General features: G+C 50.4%; 1 protein-coding gene across 2 annotated transcripts; it reads left to right on the forward strand.

Moving 5' to 3' along the window:
* Positions 1-23: 23 nt before the first annotated feature.
* ZNF333 (zinc finger protein 333) lies at positions 24-20,463 on the forward strand. Of its 2 annotated transcripts, XM_032396064.1 has the most exons (9): positions 26-102; positions 3,190-3,233; positions 6,050-6,132; positions 7,315-7,512; positions 9,580-9,667; positions 16,179-16,267; positions 16,869-16,995; positions 18,332-18,408; positions 18,952-20,463. In XM_032396064.1, exons 4-9 carry the CDS (start codon positions 7,444-7,446, stop codon positions 20,047-20,049), a joined length of 1,548 nt encoding a protein of 515 aa, XP_032251955.1. In that variant the 5' UTR covers positions 26-102; positions 3,190-3,233; positions 6,050-6,132; positions 7,315-7,443; the 3' UTR covers positions 20,050-20,463. The 2 variants fall into 2 exon arrangements, with proteins under 2 accessions (XP_032251953.1, XP_032251955.1); XM_032396062.1 differs by lacking the exon at positions 3,190-3,233 and having other exon boundaries at positions 24-102.
* The last annotated feature ends 1,985 nt before the right edge of the window (positions 20,464-22,448 follow it).

A 22,448-nucleotide genomic window follows, 5' to 3' on the forward strand; every position in this document is an offset into this window, starting at 1 on the left:
ACCTCCAGGCCGGAAGCGGAAGTGCGCGGCGGCCACGGGCGGCGGCGGGTGTGCTGGGCCGCGCGGCGCGCTGCGGTGGGAGTGTCTCCGGCCGATCTGCAGGTGCGGCCCGACCCCTCGGGAAGGCGGGAGGGCCCTGCGGGCGCGAGGAGGGGCCGGAGGGCCCCGGACCGCCGCCCGTGCGGCGGCGCCTCCTCCCCGCGGTGGCACCCCGCGCCGGGATGGGGCCCGCACCACTCGGCCTCGCAGCCGTCACCCCGACCCCGCGGCCCGGCCCCCTGCCCTCAGGTACCGCCTGTCCGGGCAGACAGGACGGTCGCCCATCCGTCAAAAGGGAAATCACGTAGTACAGTCCAGGTCCCGCAGCTCAGGAATGTGGTGCCCCCAGCCGGCCCAGCCCTCACCCGTCCTCCCGGATTTGTAGGGCACTCCCGTACCTCCCTTATGCATGGAGCTGTTTATTAGTAATTCACGTTTAATTTCATAGGACGTTTCATGTTATCTACTCTGCAACCGGAAAGTGAGGTGCTGAGGCTGCATGTGCCGATTGGTTTGAGTGACTGTCAAGTGAATTTAAAAAATGGAATGTCCCCTCTATCAAGGGATGGCAAGAGTTTGTTGCTGTTGTTTTTTAGTTTTTTTGGTGACTATTTGTAGTTCTTTAGCTTAGGGGCTGTTAATTTAGCTTTCATTTCATTTTTTCCTTTCCCTTTCCTTTCCTTTCTCTTTATTCCTTTCTTTCATTTAAAAGAGCTTTTAATTTGTGAGCATCAGTGTTTTTCACTGCAAGATGAGGGTGTCTTAAGAAAAGCTATTTCCCAGTCATGTCAGAAGTCTTACCATCAAGGAAAAGGAAGATTATTCAGTTCTTTTCCTGGCAGTTCCCACTCTGGTTACCTCAGGCCTGTGAATGAATCACCACGAGGCTTAAAAATATATGGGACTCCAGGAAAAACGATGACATAGCTTTGTTAGTACTGGGAATTGAAATTGAGTTGGTCATAAATGGAGTGTCTTTTTTTTTTTTTTTTTTTAATAATAGGGTTAAAACTAACTTTTGAGAAATGAAAAAAATTAATTTTGGAAGAAGAGTAGACTTCAGATTCAAGTGAGGTTGTTTGTTGTCGAAAAGAGCCCAGGTTCTGCCTTGCCATCTTAGAAAGACTTAACATTGTTTCTTAAAGACATCTGAAAGCTAGTGTTGATTTATGTTATATGAACAGGCATTTTATGTCATTTTTATATTTGATTTTGTGGTGTTACATTGTTGTTCTGTGTGTCTGTGCAGGTGCATGCCTCAGGCTGGCTATGCTGAATTATTTTTGGGGAGTGTTGATTGTTTGGCACATTTCCATTGGGGATGCCCTCTATGAACTGGGCCTTGTACAGAGGGAAACAGTGTGATTGAAATAGATACAATACTTGCCTCTGTGGAGGTTTTATCCTCCCTTAAATTAATCATGACCAGGGTGATAAGGAAACCTGGAGCAGGAGAACTTGGGGAGGAGGTCAGGAAAAACCCCTTACAAGGGATAAATGTTTGAATCCCCCAAATGAGCTGCATGTAGCTAGACAAGGATTTAGGAATAGGAGTAGGGAGGAGATTTGAGAGAACATTCCAGATGCACAGCCTCTCAGGCAGGACTAGGCCTGGTGTGTTTCAGGAGTTGAGAGAAGAGGGACCCCTAAAGTAGAGAAAACAAAGTGTGGAATGTATGAGCCAGGTTGGAGAGGTGGGCAGGGCCCTAAAGGCCAGGGTAAACTTTGGACCTTGTTCTAAGGCCATTGGGAAGCCTTCAGTTTTTTAAAAATTTTCTTTATTTTTTAAAGTAGGCACCACGCCCAGGGTGAAGCCCATTGCGGGGCTTGAACACACAACCCTGATATCAAGACCTGAGCTGAGGTCAAGAGTCGGATGCTTAACTGACTGAGCCATGCAGGCGCCCCACCACTGAATCAGTTTTTTTTTTTTTTATTTTTTTATTTTTTAATTTTTTAATTTTTAATTTTTATTTTTTTTAAAGATTTTATTTATTTATTTGACAGAGAGAGACACAGCGAGAGAGGGAACACAAGCAGGGGGAGTGGGAGAGGGAGAAGCAGACCTCCCGCGGAGCAGGGAGCCCGATGCGGGGCTCGATCCCAGGACCCTGGGATCATGACCTGAGCTGAAGGCAGACGCCCAACGACTGAGCCACCCAGGCGCCCCACCACTGAATCAGTTTTAAGTAGGAGAGTGACAGAGTGTTTGTGATTTAGACAAAACACCTACGCCTGGATTGAGCATGTGGACAAGAATGAATGGAGAGTCCATATATGTTGGTACTGGGAATTGAAACTGAGTTGGCCATAAATAGGGTGTCTGGAAAGTCCATATATGAGCTAGAATCAATTCATGACTCATGCTGGTAGCTGGGGCCTGATGATGGTTGGGGAACTGGCAAAGTTGGCATGTTTGAGAGCATGTAGGATGTGCAGTTGAGAGAATTTGGTTGATGTATTCTCTCTATCACATTACAGAGCAGGGGTTGGCAAACTATGCCAGATCTGACCCAATGCTGGTTTCCATAAAAAAGGTTTTTTTTATGGAAAAACAAATGTGTTTTTTTTGTTTACCTGTTGTCTGTGGCTGCTTTTGTGCTACAACCACAGTTAGATTGTTGGTTTAGAGGCCATTTGGCCCACAAATCCTAAGATATTAACTCTGGCCTTTTGAAGAAAACGTTTGCCAACCCCTAATATATAAAGTACTCAGTACGCATCAAGCGCTGTGCTAGTGGCAGGATTTGGAGTCTTGAAAAAGGTGAACACAGGTCCGTACTTCGGGAATGTACATTATAGTTGGAGAGGGAGAGGCAAAATCACCTAAGCAAATAAATTAAAAACCACAACTTGATAAGAGGCAGTGGAGGAAAAGTAGAGGCTGTTAGAGGTATTTTGAGAGAATATAAGAGGGGAAATAATCCTTTTATTAGATGAGAGGAACCACTACGGGGGCTGTAGTCTGGAAGGTGGCTCTGGGCGCAATATGTTGCTTATTGGGAAAAATGCAGTGTGAGGGTTTTCACTGGGCTGCCCTGCTGAAGGCCCATGGAAGTGGTATTACCTGGGCCAAACCCCTGTGTGGGGCTCTGCTTCCACCCTCACCCCCCCTTTGTTTTTTTATTACCTTGGTCTCTTTTATTGCAGGGAGGATGCCTGATGAGACCTTAAATCCTGGCGCTGGTGTCATGGTGAGGGGACTGGAGGAGTCGGAATCATTGCGGGAGGGGAGCATGATTATGTACTCTGGGTCCTGTCCCCTCTCTCCCCACCCCCAACTGAGGAAGAAAGGGGAGGGGAAGTGTGGAGCACCCTCTGCCTTGCCCCAGGGGACCTGATAGTCTCTTTCAGTGCCTGAGCTCTGGTGGGAACTGGCTTGGGAGGAGGGTCCCCACAGTGACCCCGGGGCTCTGTGCCTAATTCCGGAGTCTGACTGCAGAATGGGGCTCATTTAGACTTGGCAGCAGCAGAGCTCCACACCTGGGCCATCCCTTGGGAGGCCTACCAAAAACACACGTGTCTGTGTAACTTGAAATTAATTAAAATTCAGTAAAATTAAAAACCCAGTTTCTTAGTTGCCTGAGCCACTCAAGTGCTCAATAGCTACACGTGCTGGTGGCTGCCTTTTTGGAAAGCACAGACCTAGAACATTCCCATCCTCACGGAAGCTCTGTCAGACCATGCTGCGCTACAGGGTTCTGAGATGAAAAGACCATTACGTTTCTCAGATGCAGTGGCAGTCCTATTCTCACAGACATAAAAGATTACAAAGTGCTTAAGTCTTGGGAAGGGGGTCTAGGGATTTCATGAAAATTAAGTGATCAATCCCAAACTTCTGATGCCTTAAATAAAGAGTTTAGGAAAAACTCTCTAGAGTCCAGAAATAGGCTCGGGCAGTCACTGGTGGTGTGAAGTGACAAAGAGAGCCAAAGCTTACACTCTCGGATTTGTCCACCCGTTAAAAGAAAGGAAATCTTGTCTGCTCAGTTGGCCATGTGATCCCTGTCGCGGTCACAGCTGTTCCAGCAAAACACCCGCTGTAGAGATGGACAAACAAATGGGCAAGGCTGTGTGCCAGTAAAACTTTATTTATAAAAACAGGAGGCAGGCCAGGTTTGCTGAGCCCTGCTGTGGCGGGAGTCTTCTGAACGTGCTCCTTTCCCCAGTGATAACCAGTTGTCCTGCAGGTGGTCCTTGCTGAGCCAGAATATATGTGTGTTGTTTTAGGAGTCAGTTACCTTCGAGGATGTGGCGGTGGGGCTCATCCAGGGGTGGGCGTTGCTGGACGGTGCACGGAAGAACCTGTGCCGATACGTGATCCTGGACAAGTGTAGGACCCTGGCCCCCAGGGGTAAGGCTAGCATCAGGCTGGTCCTTCTCCCATGCAGGTGTCTAATGCCTCTTAAGGGCCAGCTACGAGGCCAAGGAAGATGTGTGGGCTTCCACAGGAAAACAGCTCCATCCGTTGTATTATATTCATTCTTTCTATAGTCAGAACCTGCATGGGTCTCATTGAACTTGGCCTTGGGTTTCAGGGCTTCATCCCTGTGGGGCAGAGAGGAGGGTGTTTGTGGTGTGGGCCCTTGTGAAAGAGCTTCACTGAGTTCATTGGAAATGGGGCATGATCACTTTGCTAACCATGGTACTCGCTCAGCGCCAGGAGCTAAAGCCCACGCGGAAGCGGGAAGCCCACTGCAAACCCTCCCTGCCTCCCTCAGCATGTGTGTCTTTGTCCAGGAGTGGGGATTCCACCATGCAAACCCAGTGTGGGCTCCCCGGTGGGGCCAGAGGAAGAGCTGAGGGCTCCACGGGTGTGGGTGAGTGTGTGGGGGGTGCCCACCGGATGGGGGGGCGGTGTGCTGGGAAGTATCAGTCTGAGAGCATTTCAGAGGCCTTTTATCGCAAGGGGAAATGAGACTCTTTGGGGTGTCTCATTTCTCACTCACTTCTCAAGTGAGTTCCTGTAGTGTTTTTTCTCTTCTGCTAGCCTTCTCCTACTTCTCATTGATCTCAGAAAACGATCTGTTCAAATCTCTCTCTCTCTCTCTTTTTTTTAATTGAGATATTCGCATACCAAAGAATCCACCCTTTTAAAGTGTACAATTCACTGGTTGTCAGTATATTCACAAAGTTGGGCCACCTTCACCAGTCTCGCTCCCCTCCCCCCCATCTGCTTTCTGTCTCTATGGATTTGCCTGTTCTGGATACTTCATATAGAGAGAACCACACAACATGTGGCCTTGGGTGTCTATCTTCTTTTGTTAGTGTGATGTCAAGGTTCATCCACATTGTAGCGAGTGTCAGAGCCTTGTTCCTTTTTAGGGCTGAATACTGTTCCAGTGTATGGGTAGACCATGTTTTGTTTGTCCATTTGTCTATGGACAGACGTTTGGTTTGTTTCTACTTTTTGGCTCTTGTGAATAGTGTTGTGAACGTTCATGTACCAGATTTTATGTGGGTATGTTTTCATTGCTCTTGGGTTGACACTTAGGAGTAGAGTTGCTGGGTCTTTTACTGAACTTTTGGGGGAAGTTTACTGAACTTTTTGGGGAACCACCAAAGTGCTTTCTCAGACAGGTGCACGCACCATTTTACATTCCCACCAACAGTGGTTGAGGGTTCCAGTTGCTCCACATCATACCCACACTTATTGTCCAATTCCTCATGAAAGTGAACATTTCTGTGTGTGTTCTTTGTCTAATTGCTTCTTACTTATTTCTCTGATAAGGCTGTCTTTCTGGCGACATCTGTCTCAATCCCCAGAAGACATAGTTTCTCATCCCTGCCCCACCCCCGCTCCTGTCACTGCCAGATTCCACACACAGCTGTATTCTTCAGAGTCTCCCTTTGCTCACTGACGCCTTCTTCCCTTTTAGTACCGTCCCAAGTTTAGGCTCAATATTTAAAAAACAATATTTTAAAACAATAAATACTTAAATATTTATTTTGGTCAATTTCATATCACTATTTCTGAAAGAACTGAATTCTTTTTTCTAATTCATTTTAGACTGGGAATCTCAACTTAAATCCAAAGTGTCGACTCCTGTGCAGGATATTTTGGAGGAAAATTCATCCCATGATATGCAAATGGTAAGATTCATGGGGGATTATCCTTATTCCCTCTCTTGGGAGAAGTTGAGGAATTTGTGAGTTGGAAATGCACACCAGAGCCGGGGAGACATTTGGGGCATTTCCTCAAGGACATTCCCACATGGTCTGAAGGGAGTGGCCATGACTCCTGAATTTGGGTAAGCCCTTTCTGTCACTCAAGACCCTTCTTCGAATGTTCTCCCAAGTAAACATTGCCATCAGTGTGAGTCAGACATTGATTGTGTGCAGTATGATTTACTCCTCAACAGTCATGGGAAACTCCTGCCTTTTGGAGAAGCCCCATGGAAATCACGAATGGGAGAAAGCCCTCAACGTCCTTGAGCCCTCAACCTGCCTAAGCAAGGTGTACCTCTGAACGTGCTAGAAACGTGCCTCGACAGGGAGGGGAGCAGCCCTGGGCGCTCTGCGGGTGTTGGCGGGGTTTTTGTCGTCACTCACCCCTGGCCAGGAACAAACTCTGCCTGGAGAGTTGATTCAGCCGCATCCAGAATGGCTTCAGGAGGTACTCTAACCTAGACCTGACAAGAGAACTGTGGGAGAGAGGGTCACCCTGACTGTAAGGGACGTGGGAGAGCTGTTGCGGACCCCTCTCCACGTAGGAGACAAATCGAGATCTCACAGCAGAAATAAGCCCCTGTCAAAGCGTGGAAGAGCCTTTAGAGCTGGCTGGCGCATTCCAGTGTACCAGGGAACAGACTGAGCCCCGCTGCTCCCACCTTGGCCCTGAGTTCCTGCCTCCCCACACTGGAGGAATTTCCCAGGTTTGGGTTCCCGTTCTTGGGGATTTCAAAGGTGAGGGTTAGGGTGTGGATAGAGGGACACGTAGAGCCCAGTTTCACCCCCAGGCTGGGCCTGTTTGTCCCAGAGCCAGTGAGATCTCTGGGCTCCCTCAGTCTGTGCCCCTCCACCTCTGTCATGGATGGTGTCAGACTCATGGTGAAGAGACGCCAGCCCAGTGGATGGGGTGGCAGGGCCTGGATGGTAGAGACCCGTTTCATTGCTTTGCTCTGAGCATGCGGAGCCTCAACCCTGCATAGCCTGGTGTGGGCTGCCGGGCAGCTGAAAGCCTCACCCCTACATGGCTCGCATCAGACCCCAGGGCAGCTGAGACACTCCTCACTGCTCAGGTCCTCCTCACCGTTGGTTCACATTTTTGTTTAGGTGGAGAATGTCCTCCAATAGCTGCTTGGGAAAGGGCGTGTTGCTTTGGAGACCCTGAGGTCTGAAAATACCTCACTGGAGCTGCTGGATTGCAGGGGCCTCATCTGACAGGATCGTTGCAGTAACCCCATGCAGAGCACTCTGTGCATCATCACAGAGCCCTCAATTAATGCTTGTGCAGTGAAGGCGCGAACACAGGTACTCCAGGCCATCACCGCCCCCCTGTCTTGATTAGCAGGTGGACCCTGTGAGGGAGGGAGGGAGGAGGACCCACAAGGGATAGCTGTCCTCTCAAGTTTCTGTGGGCTCTTTCCTCTTAGTATGGATTCTAGCACCTTCCACAGAGTTTCACTCCCAGCTCAGCAGTGAGCACTGAGTGTGGGAGAGGAGGGGCTGCTGCTGCATCTGAGCCTCAGGAAACAAGGAAACGAGTGGTCACAGAATGTTCTGAGCGGGCAGAGGAGGTCTGTCTACCCGGACACACATGTGGAGAAGCTGAGTGGGTCATCCATGAAGACACACAGCCCATAAGTGGTACAGTCACATTTGGAGCTGGGAGTCAAATCCAGGATGCAGATCTCTAATTGCAGAGATTGCTGTCCTAGCTGCCAGGATCTACCGGCTGGGAATCGTACAACCCGCCACATGGTTAAAGGTGCTGATGGTTCAGCTAGCCCTTCCGGGCATCAGTGGGCCTCATCCTCATCCTCAGCTCTGAGGCCTCCCTGTCATGTGAGGATAAGGCCTTGTGGCCTCCCCATCATGGCCAGCTAGGCCAGGGGAGGACAGGAACATAGAGGGCTGGAGACTGCTCCCAGAAGAGCCCCAAAACAGGCTGAGGAAGTGGTCTCCAGGCTCAGCCCTTCTACTGTCCTAGCCCCGCTCGCCCCCATGCCGTGTCCCCTCCACGCTGTTTCAGGGCAAGGGGTTATTGGCTTGCGTGAGCGTTGGATAAGGACAGGTTCAGAAGATGGGCTGTGGATGGCAGGGCAGATGTAAATAGCTCTGGCCAATAGTTTGGTCCTGCGACTGATGGCTGCCAAATAGACAAACACAGACTAAGAAAACAGAACAACATTCATATTCAGAGCCGAGGGCTCCTAGCCTTTCTTCAGTGAAGCGTATTGCAGTGCCTCTGAGAGCCTGTGGCCTAACCCCCTAGCCTAACCCCCAGAACCAGAAAGGGTCAGGTTCACCTCTGCGTCTGCGGCGTGGTCAGTCCTTGAGACCCTCAGTGGCCGGGGCCGACAGTGGAGTAGGGGGAGTCACCAGGTCTGAAGCTGCCAGACCTGCATACCTGCCTTGTGACGGCACTACCCCAAATCTGAGGGTCCTTCAGGCCCAGAGCAGCCTCAGTGCCACCTCTGTCCTGCTCAGTCCCCTCCGTGCCTTCTCCTAGGGGCCAGGGCTGGACCTGAGGATGCAGATCAGGCCCACAATTGGAGACAGGGGGACACCTTCGATTCCAGAGGACCATCCGGCTCTCTGGGTGTCACCTCGGTCTTCTGGATATACAGTAAGCCAGGGAGGACGTTTGCTGTGAGGGCCCAGTGCCAGCCAGGAAGGCCCGCGGTTCAGGATTTCTGCCCATCACCTGCCCTGAGGGACCTGCCACATTTTCTTCCCATCCATCACCAAGTCCTGCGAGCTTTTCCCCCCCGAAATATAATTTATCTCTGACTGCTCCTGCTGTCCCCACTGCCACCACCCTGCCCAGAGCCACTGTTAGTTCTCTGGGACCCCTGGAACTGCTCCCTACAGGCCCCCGTTTCTACTGGGCCCCACCCTGGACACAGAGGCTAGAGATAGCCCTTAGAAATGCAAGTCAGGTTCCCTGAGGGAAAAGCTGCCAGTGGAGGAGAGTTCAGATCCTTTCTCCCACCACAGGGCTTCCTTCCGGGAATAACTTACTGACCATCCTCATGCGTGGAGGTCCACCTCCTCGTCCCCCCACTACCCCTCAGCCTGCTGGCCATCCACGCCCCTCTTTGCTCCAGCGTTTCCCCCCGCTGCTGGAGGCTCCTCAGAGGTTGCCTCCCGCCAGCCCGGGCCCCCTCTCCATTCCTTTTTGAAGTTGAAATTCTATCACAGTGATTAGTTTTGTACCCACGGATTGGATTAATCTGGACAAGCTACATTGGGTGTGTCTCAGTTATCAGTGTGTTTCCAGAGCAGGGTCAGTCTTGCAAATTCGGTCAGGGTGAGGAGCTGGGAGCGTATTCCATTGACCGTGTGACTCTGATCTGTCCCTGTCACGCTGTCTAGGGGCTGAAGGCGGCCGTGCAGATTCAGAGGGCGGCCATGCCCGTGCCTGCACTGGGTGTTCCTGAGCTGGGGACGGCCGGGGGTTCTGGTGAGTGAGCGCCAGTGGAATTGGCAGCCTGGGGGGCCCCGCCTGTGCTGTGTTGTGTCCGGGAACTTGCCCCACCCCCCCTTTCCTCCGACCGCAGGCATTTCCCTGTACTGGAAGGAGAGAATATGTAAAGTCCTGTCACCGTTCTTTATGCATTCAAGAGGAAAGGCACCTTTTCAGGATTGTGGGATGGGAATCTTTTTGGTTTTTTGTTTTTTTTTTTTGGTCTTTGGTCTTTCTGTTAAGAAAGAGCAGATCCCCTTCAGCTGTGGCCAAGTCCAGACCTCTTTTTAGGCAAGGTTAAATTCTCCACAGTTATGTCGATGCTGAAGATGACAGTTGAATTTACTGTAAATGGCATATGTTTTAACTGAGCTTATAAAGAATGAGGTTAAAACAAACCATATGTCCTGAGAAGTGGGGGAAAAATTAATTCCGGGGGACAAATAACATCTTAGCTATAATTTCAAGGCATTTATCTCCTTCCATCTTGCCTTCTAGGGAGAATAATAAACTTTGTTTCTGAACAATATCATTCAGGCTTGCATTTGGAATCTCTCACATCATTGACAGGAAGTAATTCTTAGATTATGTTATGTGTTGCTCTTCTATGTATTTTTGGTAAGCTTTCTGGCCAAGGCTTTGCCTCGAAGTACTCTTGAAGCACTTGGAGTACCCTGTGCTCTTGAAGTCCTCTTGAAGTACTTGGAGTACCCTGTGCTCTTGAAGTCCTCTTGAAGTACTTGGAGTACCCTGTGCTCTTGAAGTCCTCTTGAAGTACTTGGAGTACCCTGTGCTCTTGAAGTACGACTCTTCAGGTGCTCTAGCTGGCCACCCTGTGGTGAGGTGGGCACTGGGAGACAATCTCAAACAAAACATTGGCCCCCTCCGCGTGGAGCTCACAGTCTGCCTGGGCGGTCAGATTTTTCAACGAAGACCAGAATACAATGGAAGCATGTAACACGAGGACTTTATCTTGGGGGCAGAGAGGAGTTTCTGGAAACTGGAAGTCAGACCATGGGTTCTCAGCTGCAGCACCACTGACATCGGGGCCGGATCCTTCTCTGTGGTGGGGCCATTCTGTGCACCGTAGGATGTTTGGCGGCATCCCTGACCTCCTCCCACTAGACGCCAGTAGCGCCTCCTGTATTGGTCCACCAGGGCCACTGTGACAAAGTACCACAGACCGAGTGGCTCAACCACAGAAACTTGTTTGCTCACAGTTCTGGAGGCCAGAAGTCCGAGATCAAGGGATTGGCAGGGTTGGTTCTTCTCAGGGCTGTGATCTGTTCCAGGCATCTCTCCTTGGCTTATAGGTGGTTGTCTTCTTGTGTTTTCTTTTTCTGTATGTGTCTCTGTTCAAATTTTGTTTTCTTATAAGGACACCAGTCATATTGGATTAGGGCCCACCCAACTGACCCCATTTTAATGACCTCTTTAAAGACCCCATGTCCAAATATGGTCCTATTCTGAGGTACTGGGTATTTTTTTTTTTTTAAAGATTTTATTTATTTAGTTGGCAGAGAGATAGAGAGAGAGCACAAGTAGGCAGAGTGTCAGGCAGAGGGAGAGGGAGAAGCAGACTCCCTCCTGAGCAGGAGCCCAGTGTGGGGCTCGATCCCAGGACCCCGGGATCATGACCTGAGCTGAAGGCAGATGCTTAACCAACTGAGCCACCCAGGCGCCCCTAGGTACTGGGTATTAATTAGCACTTCATCCTATGAATTTTTAGAGGGACACAATTAAGCCTGTAACAGCCCCTAGTCATCACAGCTGAAAATGTCTCCAGAAGCTGTGGCTGGTCCCCACCCCCTGCCCACCAAGATCATATGCTGAAGCCCTAACCTCCCATGTGACCATATTGGGTGGAGGCTGGGCCTTGAAGGAGGTGGTTAAGGTTGCAGGAGGTCATAAGGGTGGAGCCCCAATACCATAGAACTGATATCCTTGTAAAAAAAGGGAGAGACACCAGAGCTCCCTGCCAAGTGAGGACACAGTGAGAAGACTTTTGTGTATAAGCCAGGAAGACCGCTCTAACCAGCCCGACCATGCTGGCACCCTGCTTTCAGACTTCCAGCCTCCAGAACTGTGAGGAAGTAAGTTTCTACCGTTTAAGCTGCCCTGTCTGTGGTATTTTGTTATGCAGCAGAGCTGACTGAGATACCGGACTTTGCCACGTGTGCCCTGGGGGATGAGTATCGACTTAGACCATGATATTTACTGTATCATTTAGTGTGGCAAGATGTTGGGGTGTTGGGAGAAGGCTTGGGGGGAGGATTTCAGGCCTAGGAATGGCATCTGTAAAATTCCTCCCGGGGGGGAGGCAGGCAGGCAGAGAGCCTGGTGTGCCCGGGGGCCACGGAAGGCTGTGTGAAGGGAGCAGAGGGAAGGGGAGAGTGGTGTGAGCTGACTGCAGAGGGTTGGGCTCCAGATCATTCAGGGCCTGGAAGCATGGGAGGAGAATCCGGGCCTGCGAGCTTAAGCTGCCGGGAGCCAGGGATGTGTTTGGGTGAGTGGTGCCGTGCATCTGCAGTTTTAGCAGGACCCTCCAGCACCTGGGAGGTGGCGGGGCCTCAGGGAGGATCCGAGCGGTGGGTGGAGGCAGCGAGGAATGGGGTGGCAGTGGCCTCGACCAGCGGTGAGTGCGGAGTGGGTGTGGCGGGTCCCTGAGACCACGCCCGGTTGTGGCCATTCGCTAGGACTCCTAGGCCTCGGCCCACAGTCGTACTTATGGTGGTGATTTATCACAGTGAAGGGGCGCAGAACTCAGTCCCCTGGAGCATTAGGTGAAGTCTGGGGGAGTCCAGGCACAAGCTTCCGGAGTCACACAGGACATGCTTAATACCCCCAGCAATAAGCTGTGACAGCACATGTGAGGTGATGTCTACCAGGGAAGCTCAGGAGAGACTTGGCGCCCAGGCTTTTCACTCGGGGCTGGTCACGTCGGCACCCTCTGCCCAGCATGAACCTGACTCCTGTCAGCAGGTGCCGGACTCCTGGAAGGAGAGCAGGCGTTCAGCACAAACCACAGTGTTCATAGAAACAGTTTAAAAAGAGCGAGCCCCTCTTGCCAGTTAGGGTGGAGGGAACCCTCTGGAGATCCATGTTCCCAAGGGCCAGCAGGCAGGCCTGTTGTGTTAATTCTTGTCTACAGGGTAGGGATTTGCGGAATGATTTAAGACATAGGCAGGAGGTTGATTTGAGATAATTTGGTGAGTCCTGTATGCTTTCATTTACCAGACAATCCAGAGCATTCATGTGCCAAGCACAGTGCGGGACGGGCGGGGGTGAAAGGAAAGGGAACCCAGGCTTGTTCTTCCGAAGCTTCTAATCCTGCGAGGGTGGCAGAAAATGCACACCTAAGGAAGCCAGTAACCATGTGGTTACAAATAGGCAGGGGCTGTGAGGAAAGGGGGAGGGTCCTTCTAGAGAAAAGAAGGATACTGAGGAGGGGAGGCATTCTGAGGGAGTGAGTGACCTTTCAGTGGATTCAAAAAGGAAAGGCCTGATGTGGCGTGAGCCATGGTGGGGACCGGGGTAGGAGGAAAGGGAGTGGGGTGGGCGGGGGTCGGGAGAGATGAGTGCTCTCTGTAGAGATGTCATCACTGAGGTGGTGGTTTTTTTTGGTTTAGTTTTTGGATTTTGTTTTTTTTTTTTTTTTGGATTAATTGTTGGGGTCTGCAGAGTGTCAGGGGCGAGATTTCCCATCTGAGGCAGGAATGTCGCTTCCTGAGATCAGGGACACTGGAAGAACAGCCTTTGAGAGTAAGGTGATGAGCACATTTTTTTGAGGGGGGATGAGACAACAGAAATTCATATCTCACATTTCTGGAGGCCGGAAGTCTCCAGTCAGGGTGTTTGGCAGGGCCGTGCTTCCTGTGAAGCCTGTGGGGAGGCTCCTTCCTGGCAATCCCTGGTGTTCTTTGGCTTGTAGCTACATCGCTGTGTCGTCACAGGGCCCTCTCCCCTCCTGTGTCCCTGCTTCTGTCTTTTCTCCTCTTCGTAGGACACTAGTCATATTGGGTGTGGGGACCACTCCACTCCACTGTGACTTCGTCTTAGCTAATCACATCTGCAAAGATCCTGTTTCTAAATAAGGTCACATTTTGAGGTAGTGGGGGGTTACAACTTCATAATTTTGGGGGGACACAATTCAACCCATAACGGTCAGCCCTCTGGTCCCCCTCCCCCAAATTCATGTCCTCTCCACATACAAAATACAGTCAGATGATCTTGACACCCCCAAAGTTTTTACCCATTCCAGCATCAACTCTAAGTCCCAAATCTCATCAACTCAAAAAGTGCCCAAGTCCATATGAATCATCTAAATCCGGCATGGGTGAGACTCGGGGTGTGGTCTCTCCCAGGGACAAAATTCTTCTTCATCTGTGAACCTGTGAAATGAGAAAACAGGTCCTCTGCTTCCAAAAGACATTGGTGGGACATGCGCAGGGTGCACGCTCCCTCTCCCAAAGGGAGAGAAAGAAGGGGTTATGGGTCCCAAGCAGTCTCGAAACCCAGCAGGGCAAGTTAAAGCCTGCAGCGGCAGCAGCCCTGCCCCCCAGCTCACTGTGGTCGTAAGGCGAATTCCCCAGACGGATGAGTGGGGACCTGAGCTGATGGTGTGGACGTGGGTCTGGAGTTCAGGGGAGAGAATCAGCCTGGGGGTTTGGGCCCGGTCAGCCGGGCTGGGACCTGATGCCCCGAGCGGGCGAGGCTGCCTGCCAAGGCAGAGGCTGAGGGAAGTGAGAAGGGTGAGGGATGGAGGAGGGTGTTGTACAGGAGACAGAAGGAGCTGGGGTGTGGTCACTTCAGGGTGGAGGGCTTAGATGACTGCACGCATGGACTGGATCCCCACCAAGGATGGGGGTCACTGGTGGTCTGAGTGAGGCGCCTGTCCTTGGAGTGGTGATGATCGTGAGTAAGCAGGAGGTGAGGAAATGGACGGTGGGTTGGTTGCCCACAGTGGGGAACAAAACCGTATGTAGAGGGAAAAGGAGAGTGTTTTGGCTTAAATTGTGGCCCCCCAAAAGGGCATATTGAAGTCCTAATTAGCTGCCGGTACCTATGACTGTGACTGGGACCTTACTTGGAAATAGGTCTCTGCAGCTGCCATCGAGTTAAGGTGAGGTCGGGATGGGGCGGGGGTGGGGGCGGAATCTCATCCAGTGTGACTGGTGTTCTTTTAAGAAGAGAAACATGCGGGGCGCCTGGGTGGCTCAGTCGGTTAAGCGTCTGCCTTCGGCTCAGGTCATGATCCCAGGGTCCTGGGATTGAGACCCGCATCGGGCTCCCTGCTCAGCGGGGAGCCTGCTTCTCCCTCTGCCTCTGCCCCTTCTCCCTGCTCTCTCTCTCTCTGTCAAATAAATAAAATCTTAAAAAAAAAAAAAAAAAAAGAAACATGCCAGGGGGAGACAGGGACACAGAGGGGAGAGGACAGCCACGTGATGACAGACGCAGAGATCAGACGGACGCAGCTGCAGGCCAAGGAGCACCCAGGATTCCAGACAGCCACTGCCAGGAGCCAGGAAGAGGCGAGGAGGGATTCTGCCCAGAGCGTCAGAGGGAGCGCGGCCCTGCTGACACCTTGGCCTTGGACTTCTGGCCTCCAGAACCGAGAGAGAATACGCATCTGTGGCTTTAAGCCTCTCAGTTTGTGGTACTTTGTTACACCAGCCCCAGGAGGGGAATATGTGGGGTCAGAGATTGGACATGGCTCAGGTTTTCTTTTTTTATTATCTGCAATTTATTTTATTTGTATGATATGCATTATTTTTTATGTCAGGATTGATGTCTGAGGGGGAGGGTCCCGTCGCGGTGGGAGGTGAGGGCGCAGGGAGACGAGATGGTGTGTGGGGGGTCACTTGCTCGTCTGTAATAGGCTGAGCCAGGAGGCCCTGGGTCGGGGGTGGAGGGGTGTGGTTGATTTGAAGGCAGGAAGGGGAGATGCTGCCTTCTCACAGGCAGACTTGGGGTGTGGGCAGCTTCTCTGTCCCCTCCTTGCGGTAAGTCCTGGGGTGCTGCTGGCCCTGCAGAGTGGGGCAGAGGAAGGGGCCGAGCAGCTAGGGAGGAATGCTGACCCAGGGCTGAATCAAGGGGCAGCGGGGGCTGCGCCAGAAACTCCAGAGTCTGTGGGTGAATTGAGACCTTGATTCCAGGATTTGGAATGGAAAAAACATGCACGTGTATGTGCGTGTTTGCACGTGTGTCTGTGTGTGTGTGTGCATGTTCTTCTCAGTATGTGTATGTGCATGTGTACGTATGTTTTGTGTCTGTGTGTGTATGTGTCTGCATGTTTGTGTGAATGCACGCACGTGTGTGTGTGAGTGTGCACGTGTCCCTAAGCGTGTGAGTGCGTGCAAGTGCATGTGTGTGTCTCTTGTACGTGTGTGTGTCCCTGTGAGTGTGCGCATACGTGTGTGCACATGGGGTCACTCACAGTCGGGGTGGGCAGCCTTCGGTCCTGTGGGTGTGCTCACGGGGCCTCCTGGCCTTCCCTCCTTTCCTATAGCTCTGCTTGCCCAGGACCCCGCCTGGCTCCAGCAGGAAGGCACAGAGGACGAAGCTGTGGCTCCGGGGGTACTGATCACCTGTCCGCGGGTAAGTAAGAAATCCCTGTTGCTCTTCTTGCTTGGGCCCTTGTCCTCTTCCCTTGGACTAGAGCTTCTCGACCCCACAGGGCTGGTCTCCAGGCCTCCAGGCACTGGACCTCCCGTAATATGTGTCAGGGGGAGGTGCATGGGACAACCCAGGCAGCAGTCCCACTGCTTCATTCAGACCTTCTCTAGCCGTGGAGTGCCTCGTTCTGCTGAGCATCAGGAGGGAAAACAGCAAGGATGTGAGCTGTCCTTGCCTCCTAGTCTTCACGGTCTCTCGGGGCAAACAGTTGTCATTTACTGAATACTTCTCTCTTGCCGGCAACATGCTCAGGTCCGCTGGATCCTGGAGCTGGAAGGGAATAAAACTGCCAGGGCTTCCTGGCTAGTTACCAGCGGCTCAGTCCTTTGATGCCACATGTCTGGATGCTGACCCTCAGGGAGGAATGAGTAGGTAGAGGAGCGTTCTAGTTCTGGGGTCTGAGTCAAAGGTCTGAGAATCCTCTGCATGGGTCTCCCTTCCCCAGGCCGCTGGCCCCCTCGCCAGCCTCCTGAGTACTGGTGGGGGTGGCCCCTGGCTGAGCTGCGACGGGCGTGTGTTTCAGGAACCAGTCACCTTTGCGGATGTGGCTGTGTTGTTCACCCCAGAAGAATGGATGTTTCTAGACTCTGCCCAGAGAAGCCTGTACAGAGATGTGATGCTGGAGAACTATAGGAACCTGGCCTCCGTGGGTAAGGCCAGGCTTGTTGCCTTATCTACACACTCCTGCAGCACCTGTGGGTTCCTGGAGGTGTGCCGGTTTGGGAAATCAAGAGGTGAAAAAAACAGACAAATCCTGCTCTCATGGTGCTTACAGTCTAGGGGCTCCCCTGTGGAAATGAAGGTATCTTTGCTGCTGTTTCTCCATGGTTAAAAGTTTCTGGGCTTTTCAAGTGTGTCTCTGAGTGAGGCCCTGGGTTTCGGGGACTGGAGAATCCCATTGTCCTTTGGGACCCAGTGAGGGAGCTTATACTTTGGTTCCTTAGTGTAAGAGCCCTGCCGTGCCCGTGGGAATGCAGGCAGGCTCATTTTGCTCTTCCCACCCCCGGCGCCTGAAGACTTCAGCATGTCAGCCCTGGTCAGTGGCAGGCGCGGTCTGCTCACACCCTGCGTCTCCCCGTGCGCAGGAGGTCAGCTAGGCACACCCAGTACGTTTCCCATTTGGAGCCAGGAGAAGGGCTGTGGCCCCTGAGAGAAGAAGCTTCCCAGGAACCCGTCCCGGTGAACAGCAGGCAGATCAGGGAGCAACAGCTCTGACTGAAAGATGAGTGTTAGGTTTGGAAATTGTCAGTAAGGGAAACACTTCGAGAGCCCTTGACGGGTGCTGCTCTACTGGATTCCACCTCCTTCCTTTTTGTCCGTAATACTCTACTCTGGCTTCATAGAATGATTTGTCCTACCTCCTCTTCACATTTATCATTTCCATGTGTGTAGTTTATCATGTGTGGATTTTGTGTGTATATAGCGTGTGTATGCTTTATCCAGTGCCTCCCCAGGGTATCTTCTTGCCAATACTTTCTCTCAATTTCAGTCTCAATCTTCATAGAACTCTTTCTCAGTAACTTATCTACCATCTCCGTTCCTTGTTCCTATGGTTATGTGACTCCTTACATGGCCAAATACCTTAAAATTTCCTTTACTCTTTGATACATTCTTCCTCTTCACAATTTCCTCCCATAGTTAGAATCAGTATTTATTTTTTATTTTTTTAAAAAAGATTATTTGTGTGTGTGAGAGAGTATTTGTGCACATGAGTGGGGGGAGGCGCAGAGGGAGAGGAAGAGAGAGAATCTCAAGCAGACTCCTTACTGAGCACGGAGCCTGATGTGGGGCTCGATCTCACAGTCTTGAGACCATGACCTGAGCCGAAATCAAGAGTCAGACACTTAACTGACTGAGCCACCCAGGCGCCCTAGAATCAGTATTTAAAAAAGAAAATCCACATGTTCTCTGCTTAGTTTTTTGGTTGCCTTGGTCCCACAGTTTCCTTCCCCGTGTACTTAATTTTTCTATCCTTATTCATTCCAGAACCTCAGCATCAACCCCAAGATCCAATTTCTAACCAAGATATTTTTGCAGAGATTCCATCCATTGGCATGAAAAGGGTAAGGTGCCCAAGGATTCTTCTTGATCCTCTGTTGTAGGACAAGTCTGGGGTTGCTGTAGATTAGAAAAGCAGCACAAGAGGCCAGAGAGAGAGAGAGAGATTGAGAGAGAGAGAGAGAGAGAGAGAGGGAGAGAGATTCAAGGCAAGTGGTGTTCACCCAGGGGAAAGCAGGTTCTTGGGAGAGAGTCTGTGAATGTCATGAGTTGGGGAAAACCCTCCATGTAGATCAAGGCATGTGTTTCCCAGAGTTTCCACAAGCAGCCATGTTTATAAATGTGAACAGACATCAAGTGTTTAAAACTTAATTTGCCTTTAACTCGGCAAAACTCTGCGTCTAAGAGGCCTCACAAACGTAACAAAAATGACAGCTCTCTGTGGCAGAGCATCCACTTGAAGGGACTCAGGGTAGAAATGGTCCAGACGCACTAAAATGGTAAAAGCTTCAGCTATAGAAATGCCTTTTCCCTACACGTAATTCACCTGGGGGAGAGTCTGTGAACGTAATAGAGTCTTTGGTCTTCCTATTTTCCTCACTTGACAGGAGCAACCCCAGACTGGAGAAAAACTCTATAAATACAGTGAACTTGGGGAACCCTTTCACGGCATTGAACCACTTTTTCAGTACCAGAGAATTCACGCTGGAGGCGACCCCTATGAATGCCACGAGGGTGGAAAATCCTTCTTCCAGCCCGCTCACCTGACTGTACCTGATAAGATCTGTCATGGGGACAAAACCTATGCATGTAACAAATGTGAGAAATCCTTCAGATACAGCTCCGACCTGATCAGGCACCAGAAGACTCATACCACGGAGAAGTGCTTTGAATGTCAGGAGTGTCGGCAAGCCTTCAAGTACTCCTCGAATCTGCGGCGCCACCTGAGGACTCACACTGGGGAGAAGCCCTTTGAATGTGCTCAGTGTGGGAAAACCTTCACAAGGAACTTTAACCTGATTCTGCACCAGCGAAACCACACGGGCGAGAAGCCCTATGAGTGTAAGGACTGTGGGAAAGCGTTTAATCAGCCGACCTCTCTGAGGAGCCACCTGAGGACTCACACTGGGGAGAAGCCCTTTGGATGCAGTCAGTGTGGGAAAGCCTTCAGGGAGCACTCGTCGCTAAAGACGCACCTGCGCACTCACACCAGGGAGAAGCCGTATGCGTGTAACCAGTGTGGGAAGCCCTTCCGGACGAGCACTCATCTCAACGTCCACAAGAGGATACACACCGGGGAGAAACTGTATGAGTGCGCTACTTGTGGGCAGGTCTTGAGTCGCCTCTCAACACTCAAGAGTCACATGCGAACTCACACTGGAGAGAAGCCCTATGTGTGTCAGGAATGCGGGCGAGCCTTCAGTGAACCTTCATCCCTCAGGAAACACGCGAGGACCCACACCGGCAAGAAGCCCTATGCCTGTCAGGAATGCGGGCGAGCCTTTGGTCAGTCTTCACACCTTATCGTGCACGTGAGAACTCACACTGCGGGGAAACCCTATGAATGCAATCAGTGTGAGAAGGCCTTCAGGCACAGCTCTTCGCTTACCGTGCATAAAAGGATTCATGCCGGGAGAGAGAACGTTAGGAACGGTGGCCTGCCTTTATCAGTGTCCCATCCGTATGGGGGGCCCCTTGCTGACTGACTTCCAAGTTTTAAAAGTATACACGTTCTGGGCTGTAATCATCTCTCGTAGTACTGGTTTAGCTACGTCACATGTTTTGATGTATAATATTTTCATTTTGGTTAAAATCTAAGTATTGTCTTAGTTTCTATTATCACTTATTCTTTGGCCTGTGAGTTATTTGTAATTAGATTTTAAAATAACAGGACATGGGTTTATTTTTATAGAGGTATAATTACTTATAGTGAAATGCATAAATCTTAAGTGTACAGTTGGAGGACTCTGACAGGTGCGTACATATATATATGTAACCAACACGCCATTTAAGATAGAGAACATTTCTATCCTTCTGGAGAGTTCCTGCATGTGTATGGGTGTTTTTTTTACTTTATAACTTTCTGCTGTTGGTTTCTAATTTAATTACATTGTGAGCAGAGAATGTGGTCTTTATGTTATTGAATGTTAGGTATCTGTTTTTAGTGTGGTGTATCCTGTTAGTTGCCTGTCAAAATTGCCCCTTCTTCCTTACGAAAGGACTTACGTTTTTTGGTTCAGATTGGTAACGTGCACTGTTAAAAAAACCTCTTATCTCCCGGTCCTTGCAGCTGGAGGAGGGGCCGCGTGCCCAGTCCTGGCCTTTCTAAGTCTGAGAAGTCATTGGTGTGATACCTGGGAAGGATGTTGCAAAGGACATTTAGCTTGATCCCTCCACGTCTTGCCCTTTGTACAAACAGACATGATGTCTGGTGCTAGAGGAACCATCCCATGACCATGAGGGTAAAAGCTACAGGCTGAGGAGAGTGTGGCCAGAAGTCACACCAACCTGTTTCCCCGTGGTATCTTTGTGTAGCTGCCCTGGACTGTTTGTTTGTGGACATCTTGTGACATGAAAAAGATGCACTTCTTACTGGCACACGACATTGCTGTTTTGGGGCTGGGGTGGGAGAGGGTAGGATGGGTTTATTACCACCAAATGCAGTATCTCACTGATGCACTTAGTATAGGGTCAGTTTTCATAAATGCTTCATGGGTGGTTGAAATCAACGTATTGTATTATACATATGTCCACTAGATTTGAGCATATTATTTGTGTTTCAAAATCTTCTACACATTTATACATATTGGTCAATATCAGTCTGGGCTGCATAACAAAATTACCATCGATTGAGTGGCTTATAAACAACAGAACTTTTTTCTCATAGTTCTGGAGACTGGAGTCCAAGATCAAGATGCCAGCAGATTGCTCTCTGGTGAGGCCTGCTTCATGGTTCATAGATGGCCGTCTTCTTGCCTGGTCCTCACATGGCAGAAAGAGAGCAGGGGAGTGCTGGGGGGTGTCTTGTAGAAGGGCACTCGTCCCATTCATGACGGTTCCACCCTTATAACCCAGTCACCTCCCGAAGTCCCACCTCCTAATACCATCACAGTGGGAATTAGGCTTCAGAATGTGAATGGGGGGGGGGCACAAACATTCAGTCCACATCCGTCTATGATCTGTGTACTGAGACAGCTATGTTAAGCTCTCCCACCATGATTGCTGAATAAATTTTGTAATTCTGTCAATTTTTAAATTTATATATTTTGAAGCAGTCAAATGAGAAGATTTTTGATATTTAATGTTTTCAGCAAATTGTTCCTTTTATTCTTCTAGTGACCATCTTTCTCCCTAGTGATGAATATTCAACTATTCATTTTCATAACAGCAAGTCATTGTTTGGAGCTTACTGTTAGCAGAGAGTAGATACGACCCTAAGCTTTGAATCTTCTAAGTTACTTATTTTGCACAATGACACTTTGAGGTAGATACTCTCATCATCCCCAGTTTATGGATGAGGAAACTGAGGCCAAGCCAGTCGAGGTGAGTTAACCAAGGTCATACAGGTGGTAAGTGATGGAGTCTGGCTCCAAAATGCAGGGGCTGTACACAGTGCTTTACTCTGGGGGACTTTTCTTCCTTTGTATCTGTTCTCAGTCTCACAGGGGTCTGTTTTTGTGTGTTGTTGGGTTTTCTTTTTTCTTTTTCTTTTTAGAGAGGGACGGAGAGAAGAGGGAGGTGCAGAAGGAGAGGGAGAGAGAGAGTCAAGCAGGCTCTGTACCCAGTGTGGAGCCCAATGCAGAGCTCGATCTCACAACCCTCAGATCACAACCTGAGCCAAAATTGAGTCAGATGCTTAACCGACTGAGCCACCCAGGTACCCCTGTTTCTGTGTTTTAAAATTCTAGGGGCGCCTGGATGGCTCAGTCGGTTAAGCATCTGCTTTTGGCTCAGGTCATGATCTCCAGGTCCTGGGATCCGGCCCCACGTCAGGCTCCCTGCTCAGTGGGGAGTCTGCTTCTCCCTCTGTCTCTGCTCCTCCGCCCCCGCTTGTGCTCTCTCTCTCAAATAAGTAAATGAAATTAAAAAAAAATCTAACAATTAT

The sequence above is a fragment of the Phoca vitulina genome, unplaced genomic scaffold (genome assembly GCF_004348235.1).
Source record: "Phoca vitulina isolate PV1807 unplaced genomic scaffold, GSC_HSeal_1.0 scaffold89, whole genome shotgun sequence".
NCBI classification, from domain to species: domain Eukaryota; kingdom Metazoa; phylum Chordata; class Mammalia; order Carnivora; family Phocidae; genus Phoca; species Phoca vitulina.

What these genes read in the sequence shown, in the direction of transcription:
- ZNF333 (XM_032396062.1), top strand. Translation starts at nt 7,444, where the DNA reads ATGCAGAGCACTCTGTGCATCATCACAGAGCCCTCAATTAATGCTTGT. An exon ending in TACTGATCACCTGTCCGCGG is followed by an intron (nt 16,268 to 16,868) that starts GTAAGTAAGAAA and finishes CGTGTGTTTCAG; the next exon opens with GAACCAGTCACCTTTGCGGA. An exon ending in CATCCATTGGCATGAAAAGG is followed by an intron (nt 18,409 to 18,951) that starts GTAAGGTGCCCA and finishes CTCACTTGACAG; the next exon opens with GAGCAACCCCAGACTGGAGA.